Source organism: Magallana gigas, chromosome 7 (genome assembly GCF_963853765.1).
Source record: "Magallana gigas chromosome 7, xbMagGiga1.1, whole genome shotgun sequence".
In the NCBI taxonomy this organism is placed as follows: Eukaryota; Metazoa; Mollusca; class Bivalvia; order Ostreida; family Ostreidae; genus Magallana; species Magallana gigas.
This window is the reverse complement of record NC_088859.1, coordinates 11,218,440-11,239,656: the sequence shown is the minus strand read 5'-3', so window position 1 is coordinate 11,239,656 and position 21,217 is coordinate 11,218,440. Positions and strand designations below refer to the sequence as shown.

The 21,217-nt window shown below is 33.3% G+C and overlaps 1 protein-coding gene across 3 annotated transcripts in view; it reads left to right on the top strand.

Moving 5' to 3' along the window:
• Positions 1-21,217, top strand: part of LOC105338322 (rhodopsin) — a 43,513-nt gene extending 22,296 nt beyond the window's left edge. For 2 of the 3 annotated variants that reach the window (XM_066067017.1, XM_066067018.1), the window contains exons 2-3: positions 18,302-18,435; positions 20,125-21,217. In XM_066067017.1, the coding sequence (XP_065923089.1) occupies positions 18,302-18,435; positions 20,125-20,948 (958 nt within the window). In that variant the 3' untranslated portion in view covers positions 20,949-21,217. Of the gene's footprint in view, positions 1-11,632; positions 11,937-18,301; positions 18,436-20,124 lie in introns of those variants that run through there. The other variant, XM_011443382.4, reaches the window with a different exon arrangement.

Sequence of the window (21,217 nt, the reverse complement as noted above, 5' to 3'; positions counted from 1 at the left end):
ATATAGAGAGCAAGAATGATATATATTCACTCTTAAATGGCTGGAAATTATTAGCATCACGATGCCAATAACAGGAGTATATATAGAGAGACGATCTTAAGAAATCATTATAAAAACTCCGCGAGGGGAAGTATTCCCGGGAAAGAGGGTTTCTTTGGGGGGTCCATCAGGAAAAAACGGGGGCTTGGTTTGTTTGGGGGGGGGGATGTCACTAGTACAGTGTTCAGTTCATCCGAAATAAAGCTGGAAATTATTAGCATCGCGATGCCAATAACAGGAGTATATATAGAGAGCGAGAATGATATCTATTCACTCTTAAATGGCTGGAAATTATTAGCATCGCGATGCCAATAACAGGAGTATATATAGAGAGACGATGTTCAGAAATCATTATAAAAACTCCACGAAGGGAAGTATTCCCGGGAAAGAGGGTTTTTTTGGGGGGTTCATCAGAAAAAAAAATGGGGCTTGGTTTGTTTGGGGGGATGTCACTATTACAGTGTTCAGTTCATCCGAAATAAAGCTGGAAATTATTAGCATCGCGATGCCAATAACAGGAGTATATATAGAGAGCAAGAATGATATCTATTCACTCTTAAATGGCTGGAAATTATTAGCATCACGATGCCAATAACAGGAGTATATATAGAGAGACGATCTTAAGAAATCATTATAAAAACTCCGCGAGGGGAAGTATTCCCGGGAAAGAGGGTTTCTTTGGGGGGGTCCATCAGGAAAAAACTGGGGCTTGGTTTGTTTGGGGGGGGGGGGATGTCACTAGTACAGTGTTCAGTTCATCCGAAATAAAGCTGGAAATTATTAGCATCGCGATGCCAATAACAGGAGTATATATATTATGTTCTAATTCGTTACACTCAACCGAACATAAATAATTTATAAAATAAATAAACACAGTGTGTAGGTACAGAAGCGCTCTCAAGAGTGCAGTTTATTCGAATAAAGTTATAGACAAATATCTTCAGTTCTCCTCAGTTCTCTACAATAATGAGAAAAATTGTTAATTACAATAAAATGATACACGAAAACAAGTAGGGTGGGTGGGTGGGGGCCACGTCTAACTGCACGAAGAGAGAGCCTTCGAATGGCGCTAAATTCTTTATTCACTTAACACGAGAAGTCGCGCCTCTCTAATTTAAATACCTGTATAACAGGTGAAATACTTATTATAGAAACCAATCAAATTTGGTTTCCGGTATAAATATAAATAAACAAAAACACGTGTTCGATAGACACACGTGTCATCATACCTTTAATAAATACATGAGAGCGAGAATGATATCTATTCACTCTTAAATGGCTGGAAATTATTAGCATCGCGATGCCAATAACAGGAGTATATATAGAGAGACGATGTTCAGAAATCATTATAAAAACTCCACGAAGGGAAGTATTCCCGGGAAAGAGGGTTTTTTTGGGGGGTTCATCAGAAAAAAAAATGGGGCTTGGTTTGTTTGGGGGGGATGTCACTATTACAGTGTTCAGTTCATCCGAAATAAAGCTGGAAATTATTAGCATCGCGATGCTAATAACAGGAGTATATATATAGAGAGCTAGAATGATTCGTCCGTCTATATATTCACTCTGAAATGGCTGGAAATTATTAGCATCGCGATGCCAATAACAGGAGTATATATAGAGAGAGCTAGAATGATTCGTCCGTCTATATATTCACTCTGAAATGGCTGGAAATTATTAGCATCGCGATGCCAATAACAGGAGTATATATAGAGAGAGCTAGAATGATTCGTCCGTCTATATATTCACTCTGAAATGGCTGGAAATTATTAGCATCGCGATGCCAATAACAGGAGTATATATAGAGAGACGATGTTCAGAAATCATTATAAAAACTCCACGAAGGGAAGTATTCCCGGGAAAGAGGGTTTTTTGGGGGGGGGGTCCATCAGAAAAAAACCTGGGGCTTGGTTTTTTTGGGGGGATGTCACTATTACAGAGTGTTCAGTTCATCTGAAATACGGCTGGAAATTATTAGCATCGCGATGCTAATAACAGGAGTATATATAGAGAGATCGAGAATGATTTGTCCGTCTATATATTCACTCTGAAATGGCTGGAAATTATTAGCATCGCGATGCCAATAACAGGAGTATATATAGAGAGACGATGTTCAGAAATCATTATAAAAACTCCCCGAAGGGAAGTATTCCGGGGAAAGAGGGTTTCTTTGGGGGGTCCATCAGAAAAAAACCTGGGGCTTGGTTTTTTTTTTTTTGGGGGGGGGGTGTCACTATTACAGAGTGTTCAGTTCATCCGAAATGGCTGGAAATTATTAGCATCGCGATGCTAATAACAGGAGTATATATAGAGAGAGCGAGAATAAACGTATGTCTAGTAATTGTCCCGTTATCGACATCCCTGTGTAATGACCATGCATTTAAAGTCCGTGCATTTAAACCTCGTCCAAAATTCACGCATTCTTCTACGGAATAAAGAGCAAGAATGTAAATTATTTACTCACAAACCTATCATTATCAATATAAATTATGAAATTTCTTGACATATTATTCAACGGAATAAATGGCATACATTACATACAAGAAACAACTTCGCATTTGACCTTTATTCCGTAACAAAGTTGATTTTAATTATGAAACCCCAATGCCATTTTCCTTCACGATATAAGCATTACAGATTGAAATGGACTCGATATCCGACCTTTATTCTGTAATGAAATACTTTTAAAATACAACTTTGGTGCCTGATTCTTCATCGTAATATGACATGGATTAACATATATCTTATTATATTTTACCTTTATTCCGTAGTAGATCATTACAAAACAAAATGTTACTGTTGTTACACTTTAAATAGCGTTATGTACAACACAGAGAAACACACAAATATATACATTTTAATAGATTCAACAAATAATAACGTGAACTTTATACTTTCCCTCTTATAAGATAAGTATTATAAAAGTATTACAATTGGGCCTACAATTGACGTTAATAACGTCAACAACGTCAAAAATTATCAGCATCGCGATGCTAATAACAGGATAATGCCTTTCTTTTATGTGAACTGTATCCATAATCCATGTCAACCCTGAATTGATAAACATTACCTACCTTATCCAGTGAAATGGAGTACCCTATATGCAAAAGTTAAAAAGCTGGTATTTTTTTCATGAATTATCAGAAATCAAAATCCTACCAATATGCCCACTTCTAATATAGGTACAATTGATCTGCAAAGGAAAAACTTCCTATCTTGAAAACTGTAGGAGGAGTTATCCTTACAATGAGGGTATCCTTTTAGCAGCCGCCCGCCCGCCATTTTCACCATTTTTATAACCGGATTTTTTCCGTTGGAAAACCCGGTTATAAATACCGTTTTTAGCTCACCTGAGGTGAAAGCTCATGAGAATTTTTGTGATCACTTTTTGTCTGGTGTTATTCCCTCAGTCCGTCTTTTTTTCTATCCGTCTCTCCGTCTGTAAACTTTTAACATTTTCGACTTCTTCTCCAGAACCAAAATTCAACAAAACATCCCTAGGTGTAGGAGATATAAATTATTTTTTAAATAATGGACCACGCCTTCTTGCAAGGGTAGATGATAAAGAATTATTAAAAATTTGTTCGTATCTTTGAAAATTCGTCTTTTTAAAACAAAGCGGCAAAAAAGCTGTAACTTTTGTGGAAACGTCCTCATGTAGTGTATATTCAAATTTGTTCAAATCATGATCCCCAGGGGTGGGGTGGGGCCGCAATGGGGGTCAAATTTTTTACATAGAAATCTATGGTAAAAAAAATCTATAATATTCTTCTCATAACCGATCGGTCAGAAAAGCTCTAATTTGTGTGGAAACATCCTCAGGTATTTGTTGAAACCATGTCCCCCGTGGGTAGGGAAGGGCCACCATGGCGGGTGGGTTGGTTGGGGTCGAATTTTTACAAAAAAAATATAAAGAGAAATAATATCTTCTCAGAAACCAATTGGCCAGAAAAGCTGCAACTTGTGTATAAGCATTCTCATGTAGTGTAATATAAAGGTAATCTTTAAAAAACAAATAAAAAGGATGAGACCACAATTGGGGGGGGGGGGTGAATTTTACATAGGAAATAAATTTGATCATTCTCAGAAATATAAAGCATATAGAATAACTCATTTGCAAAGATATTGCCATTTGTTGATAGTCAGTGGTTTAGACAATAGCCATTCTTGTTTTATGTAGGTTTATATTTATATGAACAGCTATTAAAGATCTTTTTGAGAATGGGAATGTCAGTATGTGATATAACTATGTAGTCATCCAGTTATAAAAAGGGCTCAACATAAGAACATCTGAGGACAAGTGAAAAGCTGTCAATGTGACAGCAAACCGGGTTTTCTTTTATGTGAACTGTATCCATAATCCATGTCAACCCGTATCTAGTAAAATGGAGTACCTTATATGCCATATTTTGCCAAAAAAATGACTAAGTTCAAAAGCTGGTATTTTTTTCATAAATAATCAAAAATCAAAAATCCTAGCAATATGCACACCTCTGATTTATGTACAACTGATCTGCAAAAGAACAACGTCCTATCTTGAAAACTGTATGAGGAGTTATCCAAACAATGAGGGCACCCTATATGCCATATTTTGCCAAAAATGACCAAGTTCAAAAGCTGGTATTTTTTTCATAAATTATCAGAAATCAAAATCCTTGCAATATGCACATTTCTGATATATGTACAATTGATCTGCAAAAGAACAACTTTCTATCTTGAACTATAGGAAGAGTTATCCGTACAATGAGGGTACCCTATATGCAATATTTTGCCAGAAAATGACTAAGTTCAAAAGCTACAATGTAATATTTTTTCATAAATAATCAGAAATCAAAATCCTAGCAATATGCACACCTCTCAGTCTCTGATATATGTACAATTGATCTTCAAAAGAACAACTTCCTATCTTGAAAACTGTAGGAGGAGTTATCCATACAATGAGGGTACCCTTTTGGTAGCCGCCCGCCCGCCCGCTATTTTCAATTTAATTTTAATGCAGGATACTTATACTTTGTACTTCAACATTGTCCCGACATTTTGGAGAAAACTTTATAATTTGCCAAATTTATTTTGTTTATAGTTGATCGGGTGAGCGATGTGGCCCATGTGCCTCATGTTTGTCCTCAACTAAAAAAAATAGTATTCAACAGAAAAATGCATCCATTTTCTCTAGAAACTGATTCTTTGATACAACTGATCGAGATTTCAACCGTAGACAAGCATGAAAACAGAGTTTCACAATTCTAATTTCTTTTTCAAATGCGCATGTTTATGTTGCTAGAAAGATGAAGCGTCTGAATTGAAGTTTTACTTTCATTTTATCATGCTTGAAATCGCTGACAATATGGAAAAAATTAAGCAAATTATTAAAGGAATGAATTCAATATTTATTTGTTTTATATGATAAAAAATCGTTTTGGGCAGTTTAGGCTTTATAAATCGTGAAGTGGTTTATAAAAGTGTAAACCGTTTCAAACCATTTTATATCGTATAAAACTAATAAATATTGAATTCATTTCTTATAATTTAATTTTTTACTCCTCATTGTAGATAAAAACGGTCATTTGACTTTTAAAATGACGCAAAATTGTACAAAATTCAAATGTTAAGTCAGGCGTATTGATACGTTATTGACGGTAGTCTTACTATGACGCAGGGAACATTCTTTATACATGTACGATATAAAATATTTTTAGCCAATCAGAAAGTGCGTTACAACCAGAATTAAATTTGCAATAAATAAACACTTGCGAAAGGTTTTTTAAAAAGGTTTTCTGTCTGATTTCAAGAATTGGTAGCCTTACAAATAAAACGCACCATGACACAACTGACTTTACAAAATGATGTCGTCAGACGTCATGGAGCAGCGAGAAGTGATAACCATGATAAAATACTGATGCAAACTGTGAAAATGAGCGAAAATGCAAATTATTAAAAAAAACATTGGTACATTTGTGTTTTATTGTTATGCATTTTTGGGATCGTAGAAACTGTAATAATGAAATCAAACAGCCTGGAATAAAACAATAATAGTATATATTTGGTCGGAGAATTAGTAACGTCATATGACGTTAAGGGGTTCCCTACTGTCAGCAAAGAGATAAACGGTAAATAAAATGAAAACGTTAGAGAATAGCTACTGATTCTCGATCATTTGTGAGCAAATAATTTATTAATTCGTATAAAGACATTTTAAAATGAAAGGGTAAAGACACAAGGTATTAAGTGTAAAAAAGCTGAGGTAGTTTAATGAACTCCGTACTGCAGTGCGCTTCGTCATGTTATGTTAACACGTTACCATGCTTCGTGGTAACAACGCATGCAGCTAAAAATCAGATAACAAAATTATTGCCTATCAAATGGAATAAACTTCAAATAACAGAAAAATATGTTAGTGCATAAAGTTGTGTGTTAGCTGACGTGCATGAAAATGTTATATTATATTAAAATTGCTTTAGGAATAAAGTAACATAAAAAATATCCGACAGATAACGACCGTCAGATCAATGAACATATATATCCCTGGTGTGAAATTGTACTGCATTTATAAGTTGTAATGCATCTCGTCATCCACATGATACGTTACCTCCAAGACTATAGTATACTGCACCAACCCATCTTTCTATTTAAACTGGAAGACAAACAACACGTTGCTATTCAATTCATGATAGATCCTGTGTTCGTATTTTAATTACAAGGTGTAATTGGTAGTGATTGACCTCTGCAGCCTACCAGGTGTCACAATAATACCACAACCAAGCTAATGATTGTAGAACAGTGCCCTTGATACAACTCGTGAGTTTATTTGCCTGGGTGACACATTGCAGATTACACAGTTAACGTTATTCCTTTTGAGTGTTGAGATTTTCATGCAGATTTATTCCTTTTGAGCGACAATGCTAATATAAAGATGTATTATCATATGCAGATTGGTTCTGACCCCAAACCCTACTTGAATAACCTTTATACACTAACAATTCATCAGTGAATACGTGATACACTGGTTGGATGTTCGATACTTGCAAACTAAATTTCAGAGATAATGGAAAAGAAGAAAAGAGATGGCATCACGTAAAAAATAGAAATAAAAAAATCGGGAACTTTTAGCGCTGACTATATAAAATTTAAAAAGGAGTTACGAGAAGTTCAATAATTCATCTGCAAATAATATTCACAAAGCCAACACTTGACAGCAGAAACGTATTCTCTCTTAGAAAGCAAACATACAAAAAGGTTGTGTACATAAAAACCGGTGAATAAAAATATTTTTATCTCAAAAATAAAAAGAAAAATGTTGAAGAAATTTAGTCTTATTTCCTTGTGATTGGTCAATGAAATATTTAGAGAAACTTTGAGAAATGGTCAATTCAAAATACTGGTAATATTTTCTCTCATCTGACATCTACAGATATTTGACCTCTTTAGCCTGACTTTCACAGAAGTGTAAAATTAGGCCACAATACATCGCAGAAGTCAATAGTGTCTCCATTATTGCTTGGAAAATACTGCCAGTGACACGGGCCTTTCAATTGACATCAGTATACATTTGATGTGTTTTTAAAAATAGCTTTAAAGATATCTTTGAGAAATACTCAAGTAAATATTGACGAATACCTATATTGTATTACAAAATCTTTCAATGAACACAATATGAAACTAATCATTTATAAGTCAGTCAAGAACCATCTGGACATCCTGTGGATGATATGTTTCATTATTGGGTTATGTGTATTGGAGAAACGGATGAATTTTTATCATGAAATCAATCTTTAGTTATTAAACCAACAAATTATTCAGACCAAATTTTGGTGAATATTTTATAGAGGCATTTTTATAAATACGAAACCTACATTTGCAGTTATTTTGGACTCTAAATGCATTTGACTTGAAATGATTTTTGAAGATTTATTTAAAATAAACAAAAGTATGACAATACTTGCACCCCATAACCTCTAAACCCAACCCTAACCCTAGCTTTAACCTTAACACTTAATTTCCTTTTGCTTCCTAGCTGCCTAGTTGAGAAAAAGAAAAATGTTTTAATTGCTTCTCTAAATAAATACTACACACAAATTTAGTCAAGATTTGTAGGGGAAAGTTTAAGAAGTAAAAAAGAAACCATTTACGTGAGTGTATAATCACATAATCAGTTGTTCACTCTGTGGTTCTCGCTCTCTTGCAAATGGTTTATTTATATAACCTAATTATACAACCTAATGTGTCTTAGAAAGTTTACTAGAGCTACATAATGATTGACCATGAGAGAGAGAGAGAGAGAGAGAGAGAGAGAGAGAGAGAGAGGTCGTGTCTGTTTTGCCAGAGAATGAGATAAAAGGGTGTAAGTGATCCTTAGGGTGTTTGTCCTGGTCAGTTAAGGAAAATAATTAACCCCAGAACGGATATATCAAACTACAACAATTACAAGCTCCAATAAGAATTCATTCAAATCATGTAGCATGGTCCCCTCAAATTCTTTGCATATTGCTCATTAATTTTTAATTAATAAATCTTTATCTAATTTTTATTTCCAAGAAAGCAATTTTGACAGAATAATTATCATGGCTTCAGGTGCAAGGTCAAGATTTCAATCAAACTCGAAAACTCCCCCCCCCCCCCCCCCCCCAAATAAAAAAAAGAAAAAGAAAAGGTCCTTGTTTGTTTAATTCAAAAAGCTAAGCTCTCTTTATTGCATATAATTTGATATTTTGAGCTTGAATAAATAGTAGAAATTATAAAATGTTATCTCAATTAGATTGAAATATTAAGTCATAAATACGCATATCATTCATAGAAAAAATACCCCTTTAACTCTAAAACTAGTTTACACAATATGACCAGGTATCATTCACGTTCTTAAAATTAACTTAATCGGTTATTAATTAATTACATGTTATAAAAATATTGATTATAAGACAAAAATGAACGTAATCGATTAATAATCGATTATACAAAATATCTAAAAGAACCATATCTGCATAATATAGTTAATTATGCTTCAATCTTCCAAATATTTTAAAGCTTATGACTAAAATGTGTCGAAAATTATCATAAAAAACCCAGAAATCATATTTCCTAGAAGTAAATATTCATGTACCTTGTGAAAATAAATGTCATAGGTCCTATCTTCTTCAAATGTTGAAATATCCTAACGTTGCAGAAAAATTTGCCAAGGAGCTCATTTGGAAGGTTTAATCGAACTCATGTGAAGAAAGTGAAACAAACACAATAATTGACTCTCTTTTTTTTTAATCGAATGGCGCCTGTGTGAGTGTCTATGTGTAGTGGATGAAAAAATGACAATAACAAACTGTCAACCATCTCAAAAGTCCATTAAACGAAATACAAATTTAAAGCAAAGCAACACGGACCTCTAAAAAGATAGAGGTAGGATCAGGTGCCATGGAGGAGTGAGAATCCTCTGTTGACCAGTCACAATGATGAAAACAAAATTTTCTGATAATAATGACACTATCTAGCTAGTGGTTTAATTTATTGACGATAATTTTTTTTCATAAAATAAATAGTTTAAAAGTTAATATTTGTAATGGTTTATGCCACGAATTTTCTTTTTATTGTTTTAGTGCATCCATTGAAAACACTTTGTTCTCGAAGTAGCGATAGTTTTACCAAGTAGCTATCACGAATTGTAGGAAGTTGCTAAAAACATTCGTTGCCATAGTATTACTGACATAGATAGAATTTGACATGTGCAAGGTTCAAACTTTAAAAAAAAAAACCTTTGATATGTTGATATTGAACAAAAATATATATATATTTTTTTTAAATAAATGTCAAGTAAATGAACCTAACAATTTGCTATGAATGAAATGTTATATATTTTTATCATTTAATACAGCTTATCATGAAAATAACATTAGTACAAAAATATGTGATTAAATATAAGTTAACGTAAACACACACCTAAAATACCTCTTAATCTTGATAATGGCAATACCAGTTGCAAAGAATAAATCTTATAGGGGCATGGTCAAAAATTATTTTTCCGTTTTTAATGTTTGCAATTCTTCAGTAAGGCATTTTTGATAGGCAACCAAAATTTGAGTGTCATTCGTTGAGTTATAAGTGTGTTGAAGAGCTTACAATTTTTTGCAATGTAAACAAACGTTTTGTTTAAATTTTGAATGTTGAAGTAAAAATTCAAGTTTTAAACCTAAAATGAATGCTATAAAAGTGAGGAACTGTTTATTTCTGCTTAAATTAGATAAGAAGATAGACAAATCAGCTTGAAAAAGATTTTTACTGGTATATTGAACCGATTAAAACAAAAACAGGACACGAGCCTTGTTTACATGACAAGGAATTGTGAGCCCTGTATCTTGCTTATAACTCTGCGAATGACTCTCAAATTTCCTTTTATCATTAGAAATGCATTCCTAAAGCATTGTAAATAATATAAACAGAAAAATAAAATTTGACCAACATCGTGACCATGCCCCTCTGATCACCTTTTAAACAAAATCATACGTACATGTAAATCTAGCAACCTCATATATTACATAAATATTCATAATCACACATACATTTACAATTTGATATTTTACATTTATGTTGAAAATGTGTACTCTAACAAGCCATGTGCGATACCGTACACATCAAACACACAAACATGATCAAAACCTAGACATAAATGATTTATGTTACATATATCCATAACACAATCAGTACCCGGCCCGTTAATACATTCCCTATTGGACTGATATTTTCCCTTGAAATGCTAAAGCGGTGTAACAATGTAAAGTGTACAGGGACTTTGGCAGGGAACCTGATTTAGCGATGAAAATTATTGAGAAATTTTACTTTTTGAGATCTTCAAAAACAAACGCCAATTTTGTCAAAGGTCATTTTCTTTGAATATTGCATGAAGAATAAAGGATATTCAATTATTAATATTTACATCTACCAAGTATGATTCCCTCTATTTGCCTACGAAAACGTATAGTTATTTCATAGTTCTATAGAAACATTAAGATTGAAATCTACACTCTCCATTTTATTCCATCTCTGAATTAAACAAAACGTGATATATATGGGGTTTCCGTCTTTAGCTCGGAATTCTTGTCGGAAAAGCCCAAGAAAAAAGAAAAAGAAAAATTGTGCGTAATTATCTAAATAGTGCTAAGTCCAGAAACTACTTGCCCTGCGAAATAACATATCGTTGATATCATAATAAATAATCAATAAAATCAATTTAGTCGGTACTATACTATACTATATACTATACGTCAATATATATTTGATTTTTATGGTAGTTTTCAATATATATCCTGTTTCTTTAATTGAACTTCGAGCTACAATAAATAAGACAGATTGAGTTGTGTTTGTGTAATACCAGCGTCACTTGGTCCACCTGTTCTAACCGTTGTATGTCATATTAAGCTTTCAAGATCTTTATGTAACTAGTATTACGCCGATTCGTTGACCAGTTCGTAGAAGTTTCAGAACACCAGCTGCATAATGTGTTAATAAAAACACCGATCGCTCATTGGTTACATTCAATAAATCACTAATCTAACTGAAGTCTAAACCAAAGCTAGATAAATGCTAAATACATGGATGGATTTCTTACACCCCAGTATTGATTTTATAGATCTCTTCTCTCTCTATTCTCAACGCCACCATCTATGCATACATGAAACCATGTGATTGCGTAATAAGCAAGGGCTGTACAGCTATCCGAGTGTATGGTTGTAGATGATGGAAAATATCATTCATACAGACGTGAACTTCACGTCTTGTGAACTGCATAAACTTATAGCTCGCCATTGGTTAAATTACGAAGGGGTGTCCCATGTATTTCATTTAATACTTGGAGTGGTAGTGGTTATTGTTGGAATTATTTCTTTTACATCAAATGGATTTATACTTTGGATGTTTTACAGGTAAGTAATCCACCATGGGGTTAAACCCTCACCAACATAGGTGGTTAAATTGAAAAGGTTATATTGAATAGCCAGCAAAGAGATGAAACAAAAGCAAAAAAATGTGATAACATACAGGCAATTGCTGTCAGCACGGATGAAAACAATTTGACTTTCGACTGTTTACTGCACTGAAGAGACCCAACGGATGTGAAGCAAATTAATTCACGCTCGATTTGCACTAATCTTTAGTAGGAAAAATATTTTTTTCCCAATCAATCTCTTGATATTTTTTTTCTTTTATGTAATGTTATTGCTTGTTTTTTAATGAAGTGGGGGGGGGGGGGGGGGGGTATTTACTATTAAACATTAAAGTTTCGAGCTTTAACTGCACGAAGTTGATCTCTATTGACATGGCATCTTTGATTTGCAAACTATCCATAAAAGGCACTTTTTTAAAATTCAGAATTAGTCATTACTTTATAGACATCTACTAATATAAGATCGTCATAAACAAACTCTCCCTCGACCCAGCAGGTGTTAATGACTTCCACTTTATACTCGATAACTTTGGTGTGGGTTTTTTTTTCACTCAGAAATTCATTGCCATTCTATATATTATATTTGTACTTTTCTCTCAGAAAAAAATAAACAATGTTCAGAATAGAAAAGGTAACAATGATAGCAATAAGCTCTTGTCGACTCCAAACAGAACAAGAAAATTATTGTGAAAACTTTTCGTCGACCATCACACAGTTTGATCTCGATTAATGATGCTTAACCTTAATTATTTATAACATGTTATCAATTTTTTTAAAAATTCGGAAGAATCAATAAAAAATACAAAAACAAAAAGAAAAGATATGTCATGCATACCCTGTACACACCTTATGTTGAGGCTAAAAAAAACTTTGTATTTTTTTCATAGCACTATCTATATCTTAATATATTCAGAGTATCTTAAACAAGCATCACTTAGATATTTATCATACATTAGAATGACATTTGGCAAAAGATCAGAAATAAAAATTGAATACAAAAATCGACTACCTCTTTCGATCAGAGAGATCAACGGGGACATCTAATTGTTCCGAATGATAACGAGTAAGCGTCTTTCATGGGGATTGTCTATTTACAGTAGGGCAGTCATCAACAGATGGATAATAACATTTGGGATCTCAACTTACACAACACTACCCAAACACAGCATTATTTGCCTCCATCGCTGGATATCATTTTATGAATTCTTAAGAAGGCTAATCAACCATTGGTCGGATTTTTAGATTTCAGTTATGTTTTGTTTAGTTATAAAGTATCATTTAGTAATGAAATTATCCATATTGTTTAGAATTCCATTATGTTGCTATATCTGTATACAAAGCTCTTCATTGTAGGAGATTTAAAATGGCGATGTCAATCCAGCCCTCTAAACAATGACGTAAAAATAATGGTCTTGCTTTCAAGACAACCAATTTGACTCGAAGATCGGGGGATTCTTTAATGTTTTCTAACTGCTTGTTACAAGTTTGTTTTAGAATCTCAATTAAGTTTATGCAAATCATTAGGTGGCACTGTCTTTTCCAGGAATGTATTGACGAATGAAGCAATTATTGTCAAAACCGACCTCCTTTTTACATGTTGATTGATTCGTAACTTGTCTGAGAGAGAGAGAGAGAGAGAGAGAGAGAGAGAGAGAGAGAGAGAGAGAGAGAGAGAGAGAGAGACTGTAAGCAGGCGGTTTTCGATTTCAAGACATGCATTTTTTTAGAGTGCCCCAAAGAATGCCATTTAGCAGATTACGTAATAAATGTTTCTTGAACTTTTCGATTAAACATTGAAATTGCTGAATTCCATAGTATGGCTTGACATTTGATGTACCGGGTATTCAATATGGTTTTAATATGCGCAGTCCAGTTTGCGTGACATTAGGATGAATTCTACTTCGTTGACTATATTGATGTTATCATCAAAACATCATCAAATCAAAGATTAAATTTATTCAGTTAAAATAAATTAGATAGTAAATTTAAGTACACAACATCTCAGACAAAAAGGCTGATCTTGTGATTATACATGTGAATGTAGTATCAGAAACCAGGAATTTTAGTAATAAATCGCTTATTATAAATACACAACGGAAATTGTCACCCCCTTCTATAAAAAACGCAAGGTGGGCAACACAACTGTTTTTACTCCAATTTCTCGATTCAGTAAAACAAAGAAAATTGATATGCATATACTACTTAGCACGTATATTTCATTTTTTACCACTTTCTTTGAATAAATCTGTGTGAATTTCAAATAACGTCTCCAAGATTTGATAACAAAGACGTCATAAATATCGGCTATACAAAATAACTTACCTTTAAAATAAAAATAGCATTTTACCTTAGTTTATCTAGAATATTTTGTTGAGGGCATTTTCATTCGATCAGTGTTTGATAAACGGATTTAAAATGAAAACTTAAAAAACTTACAAATTTTAGGCTAAAAGTCTTATTTATTTTTTTTGTTGTTCAATTTATTCTTTGTTATTAACAATCTGTTTTAACAAAAAAACCTAAAACAAAAACCCCTGGCCCAGGGGCCATAAAACTTAGACGAGCTCACTTTTGATCTCAGTCTCACTTTTCCACTATATATTCCTTTTGTAAAAGTGAGACTGAGATAAAAAGTGAGCTCGTCTAACTTTTATGGCACCAGGGCCTGTTCTGCGTCGTTTAATATTCAGGCATCTTTATTTTGGATTCAAAATGATAAGTTTAGGACCCAGTTAGTAACTAGATAAACTTGAGATTCTTGAAGTGGTGGATAATGAGGAATATCAATTATATACATACAATGTACTTTCCATGAACAAGCTGGTAGGCATAACCCATTTCTATGCTTCAGTTAATTCCGAAATCGCAGGTTGGATGAGAATCACGTGTTATAAATCGCGTTTCAAATTACAATATATTGTGGTGGTCTTCTTCTACGAAATTTCATATTAAGCAGATTATTGAACATTTGACTTTTTTAAGGGGGAAATTTTCCTTTTGCGTTGTCATTAGAAGCATTAATAGATGCACTAGAAGAATCTTGGGTTCGTATAAGTTTTATCGGTTATTTCTTGATTATTGGTCAGTATCAATATATGTATCGGGTGTTTCCAGTGAAACCTTATTTCAAGTACTTTTGATTATTATCTTTCCTTAGCTATTTTTACTTATCAAAACGTCGCATAAATTTAAAAAACCACCATTGTGTGTTCTATAAAATCTCATAATTTCAAAAAAATTTCCACATGCGGAAATTAAAAACCTAACCTGGGTACAGTAAACACACGAATAACGATGCTGCCTTTGTAGTATATGCATTTGGACAATCCATGGCAGTACATGTATGTAATGGAACAGGAATCCTAGACGAACAAAAAATCGGTCAACTTTCAGACACCTAAGTGTTTATCTTTAGGATATTAATGTGCATGCTCTGACGAGAAAAATAACACAGACCAGTAAATGTGAAACACAGGTTGATACTAAAAATAATCACCTCACGGTTGCTGAAAATAAACCAAACTGCCCCATTAACATGGAATATCCTGTCTCGCTGCATGTTTTGGCCTCTGTTTTTTTAGTTTGGCTTAATATCTCCCAAGTTGAAACTATGTCATTAAATCTGTTGTATGTCAGGTGAAATGTGTGAGAAGTCGACTGAATAACAGAGATCATACTATCATAATTCATATACCTTTAGGCCTAACTATATCTCTGAAAAACTTGCACTCACTGTGTGTGTGTGTGTGTCACACCAATTGACATCCGGGCACCGTATTCATCGGCTGCAGCCCACTGGTTATATATCATATTAAAGTTTTGTATTGTTATTGGCAGTTTTGAATTCTTAGAATCACAAAACTTTAATATGCCTAACAAATGGATATAAGGAGCTATGGGACACTTTTATCATTGTGCAAGGCATTTTCTTACAAGATAAATTATTGGAAACTAAACATAATCTTATACATTGTTTCTATCTCGCTTTAATGTTAAACAGTTATGCGCAATAAATGAAACGAACAGCTGCAAGTCTTTGTTGGAAACACGAACGGCCTTCAAGAATTTTAATATCCGTTTTATGGCCAACTAGTGCACATTTGTAAATTTTTAACATTATAAATTATTATACTTTAATTTTAAATACTGAAATCTGATTGGTTTTGACGCAGTTGATAATCCGTTCTATTACCCTCAGCGTTAGCAACAGACTTGGCAACGGGTAACACAACGAATTGTTGAGTGGTCCGGTTCGCCGTAGAATTCACGTCATTTCTATACAAAAGCAGTAAATGTTTCTCTAAAGTTTAGACATTCAGTATAATAAAATAAATAGTGCTTGTTTGGGAGGATAACAGTTGAAACTGACATCCCGAGAAAACCATTGTTTTCTCGGGGTGTCAATTTCAACTGTTATCCTCCCAAACAGGCACTATTTATATACTGTTGTTTATAAGGTTCTATTCATCCACATTAACTATTCACTTCATACTTCAGTTCATACCATTCCTAAAATTCTTGTTTCGGGGCATTAATTGACAGTTAACTATGTTCCGACCTCTTCCTCGATAATAACATATACTTTATAACGATCCTTTCCTCGATAATAACATATACTTTATAATTCATGGCATTGTCTGCAGAGGATGTTCACTCCTTCAGAGCACCTAATCCTACCTTGATTTGTATTTTTCCTCTGGACTTTTGATTTTGAACACCGTTCGCCATCACAACATTTCATTTTTTTGTTCGACAGTATGTCATTTTTCACTACTAAACAAAATAATAAGTTTCCTAACATTTATATACTAGCCAAAAAAGCTGTTCTACATTTTAATCCACAAGAGAGCATTTGCCTGATCTCTTTTTTGCATCATTCAAGTCAAATCCCACTTTATTCGTGTAATCATATAATGCGTACAATTCTCACTTTGCGTGCAAGAGACTGTAATAAAATCGTTTTTAATTATACATTGATATTAGATATAATTATCGTATTTTTATTTCTTTTTGTCTGTAATAGTGGTATTTAAAATAATTGTTCTGATGAAAGAATAATGTTCTATAAAAAATGTTTAAAAGGGGCAAGGTCACGATTTTTTGTTAAATTCTATTTTTTTTTCTGTTTCTATTATTTACAATGCTTTAGGAATGCCTAATGACAAAATGAAATTTGAGAGTCAGTCGTAGAGTTATACATGTAAGCAAATACGAAACTCACAATTCTTTATAATGTAAACAAGGCTCATGTCCTGTTTTTGTTTACATAGATTCAATATATCAGTAAAAAATCATTTTCAAGCTGATTTTCCTATCTTCTAATTCGTTTTAAGCGTAAATAAACGGTTCCTTACGTTTATCACATTCATATTAGGTCTAAAATTGGAATTTTTACTTCAACATTCAAAATATAAACAAAAGCTTTGGTTACATAGCAAAGAATTGTAAGTTCTGTAACTTACCCTTTACTCAACGACAGACTTAAAATTTTGGTTGCCTATTAGAAATGTTTAACTTAAACACTGCAAACATTAAAACGTAAAAAAATAATTTTTGACCAAAATCGCGACCATGCCCTTTTAAAATAGAAGTCAATTGTATAATTGTTAATTGGTCAAATTCCTTTACAGGAATATATTTCTACATAGTGACCTCTCTGAATTTGTCATTAGTTCCCCATTTCAATTCCCGTTAATTAATGTCGTTGGATTAGGTAGTACACGTAAACGAATGTGAATGATTAATTATATAATGTTCTTTCTGTGTTTCACACTTTTATAGCTTTGATTAAGAATTCTGTATGTGGGAAGCAAACAAGGCCAGGAGAAAGCCTATAGTCATGGTTTTGTGCAGTTAAACTTAACCCGGTTGACTTTAGTGCACCTGTACCTAATTCTAAAGGAATTATATATGTGCGGTATCAATCAGTTTTTTACGTGTAAGCACAAATACTGCTAAAAACAGGGTTCATGGATTTTTGCTGCCAAAAAAAAAATCTTGACCTTACTTTTCATGCTTATCAAGCATGATACCCATTAAGTGGATTTTGTGCTTGCTTGTAAATTTCCTTCAACATGTAATTAGTATACGGTTGTTTTTATAGAGAGAATAATTGTGTCATTTCCATTTTCAATACAGAAAAAAAACATGCTGTAAGTGTGTTTTTTGCCCAGAGTGAGATAGTAAAAGGTCTTTTCATTGAGTGTGAATAAATTACAATGTCCTTACAGCTTCATTTTCCAAATGAAATAAAATCAAATCAGTATGAAATATTTAAAAGGAAGGAAATAGTTTTCCTTGACTGCAATTGACAACAGACAACATGCTTTTTTTCTTAAATTTCAGATATAGGAGCCTCCGAATTTCCTCTAATCTTCTGGTACTTAATCTAGCCATTACAGACACATTCCTTGCCCTCGGAAACCTTCCTTGGCTCGCCATATCAAGCTTTAGGGGGGTCTGGATTTTCGGATACATAGGTATTTATAACTTGCCTTACTTTTGATCGTTTAAACATTTTTATCGTTTTCAATTAACGTTAACATAACTGCTTTTCATAAAGGTAACTATGATCTAGTGTATGTAAAAGGCTTCAAATATCTTGAGTATATTTATGTTGTAATTTGTTGGTTATTAAGTATTTATTTAATCAAAATGTCTTGTATTCATATTATATCAGTAAAAAATTAAGTTTGTTCAGAAGATTTTTTCCCTAGGAAATGAGCATGAGCCAGGTGCGTGTGAACAATATTACGCCATCAAACACCCAATAACATAGGCGTCTCTATGAACATTGATGTAGATCCTAGAAAAGATCTTAACAATTAATGTTTAGGGCTATTAATGGGAATGAAATTCACCCAACGACTGTACAACAGCCGTTTACGTAGATAGAAAGCTATAATGATGACATCTGCTTATATTGGTAATAAACAGTCCAGTGTATGCGCAAAAAATACTTATATATAGTGATAACAGTTCCAGAGGTATTAAAAATTGACTTTCGTGTCGCCGCAAATAATTTTTACGACACTTATCTATTTGTTTCCTTATCTTTGATTTGTTAAATTATCATTAAGTTGATAAAAAAAATAACATAACACATAAATCACGCACTAAATTCCGTTGTTGTTGCGCACTAGTGGTTGTTTGGTTGATGCTAATAGCATTAAATTAGTAAATCGAACATAAGCGTTGGTTATCAATTAATGAATCTCTATTTAGGAAGCGTTGAAGTTTCTGCGTATTTCATCAGAGTTATCCTTAATAAAAACAAAACCTCATTACAATTTCCGATAACATTTTTGCACCATTTCGCCATGAACGCATAAATGGTCGTTAGAGATAGGCATAAACTTACATATTTTCCGTTGACAAAAAAGACTGATTTTAGTATGATTTGAAACGGCGTGGCTTTTCGTTTTTGTAAAAAAAAAATCAACAATTGTACAATTTTATAAATACTTAACAATTAAATTTTACCGTTATTTTCATTTTTTAATAATATATTCATGACTATGCAGAACCCGTTGCATCCCAACACTACGTTATTTGCGTCATTTATGAAATGATTAAACAATACATTCCGAGCTTGGATTCGTAGTTATCACAAACAAGAGACTGTAAAATGTAAACACTGGACACGTGAAAGCATGACTGTTTCTCAGAAAGAAATATCACCAGAAAGTAAATGCAAAGTGTGTATATTATCTTTGAAAATATTTAGATGCAAATAGAGAATCAACTTAAGATAAAAATAATGAAACCAAATTGTTATAAACAAAGTAAAAACCTGTCTTAATTATATACAAACGGAGGGAGTATTTACTTAAGATAAAAAAATTGATATAAAATTGTTTTAAACAAAGCGTAGGTCCGTCTTGATTTCATTCAAATAAAGAGAGTTGAGTATCAACGACATGTAAAAAGAATTTCAGTAAAATTTATACAAACAAAAAAGCCTAGGTCGTCTGCCTTATTCAAGCCTGATTCAGCCTGTGTGACGCCTTAATAAACGTTTCACAAAAATGACAAGAATGACCGGCTACTCGATCAAAGCGTGATGATAAAGGACCGTGAATATTTTTCGGTAAATAGATACATTAAAACATAATGCAAACGAAATCAAATATTCGGATGCCATTAAATTTGTTTTCGCTTTATTGCAGGCTGCCAAGTCTATGGATTTGTGGGAGCAATGTCGGGCTTTATTTCAATCAACACTCTGGCAATGATAGCCATTGAGAGGTTCTTCGTCATTGTGATACGAGAACCATATCGACACATACGGACATCAAATAAAACTGTTCTCATCAGCATCATGTTCATCTGGATCTACTCTTTTGTGTGGGCCATTTGCCCATTAATCGGATGGGGCTCGATCATTCTGGAAGGTTCCATGACGTCATGTACATTTGACTTCTTTTCTCGTGACGTGAACACAAAATCCTATGTCGCATCCATTCTAGTGTTTTGTTTTACTGTTCAGCTGTTTCTGATCATCTGCTCATACGTCAGAATCTACCTCAAGGTCCTACAACACGAGAAAGAGATTGTCAATTGTTACAGTGACGGAAATAACACGCTACAAATCCAAAATCGAAAAGTGAGAAAGTTTCGCAGTGTTCATGTCAAAACAGCTAAAATTTCTCTTGTGATTATCTCTATTTTCTGTTTATCATGGACGCCTTACGCTGTGGTGGCCATCATCGGTAACTTTGGAGACGCCAGTGTTATTACACCTCTGGCTTCCACAATTCCAGGCGTGTTTGCCAAGCTTTCAACAGTTCTCAATCCCATGATCTATGCTTTGCTCCATCCAAAATTCAGAAACAAGCTTCCATTCCGCAAGAAAAAAGTTCTCAAAGCAAAAAGCAACTTTCAAGCTTTAATGAAATTAGACAATGAAAGTCCGCCGCAGACTTCTTCCAGTTTATCGATACAATTCAACGCTAATACGCCAAAGGAATTCCATAAAGAAACTGTGGTTTAACAGCAACGTGATAACAGCTTCGTTTTGTTGATAAGCTGCCTGATTCACATGTTTATTTGAAAGGAAAGCAGCTGGTCTTTACGACATATTTAATTTGTTGAGTTTGTTTCGTTAAGTGTGCCTAATGCAATCATTTCCATGTGTCAATATTACTGTGATGTTGTTTATTTTCACGAAAAAAATATTCATCTTATGTCAGTTAAATTGTGAATTATGAATTCACGTATTTTTGTAATAAATGTTATTACTCAATAAAAAATTGAAAACAG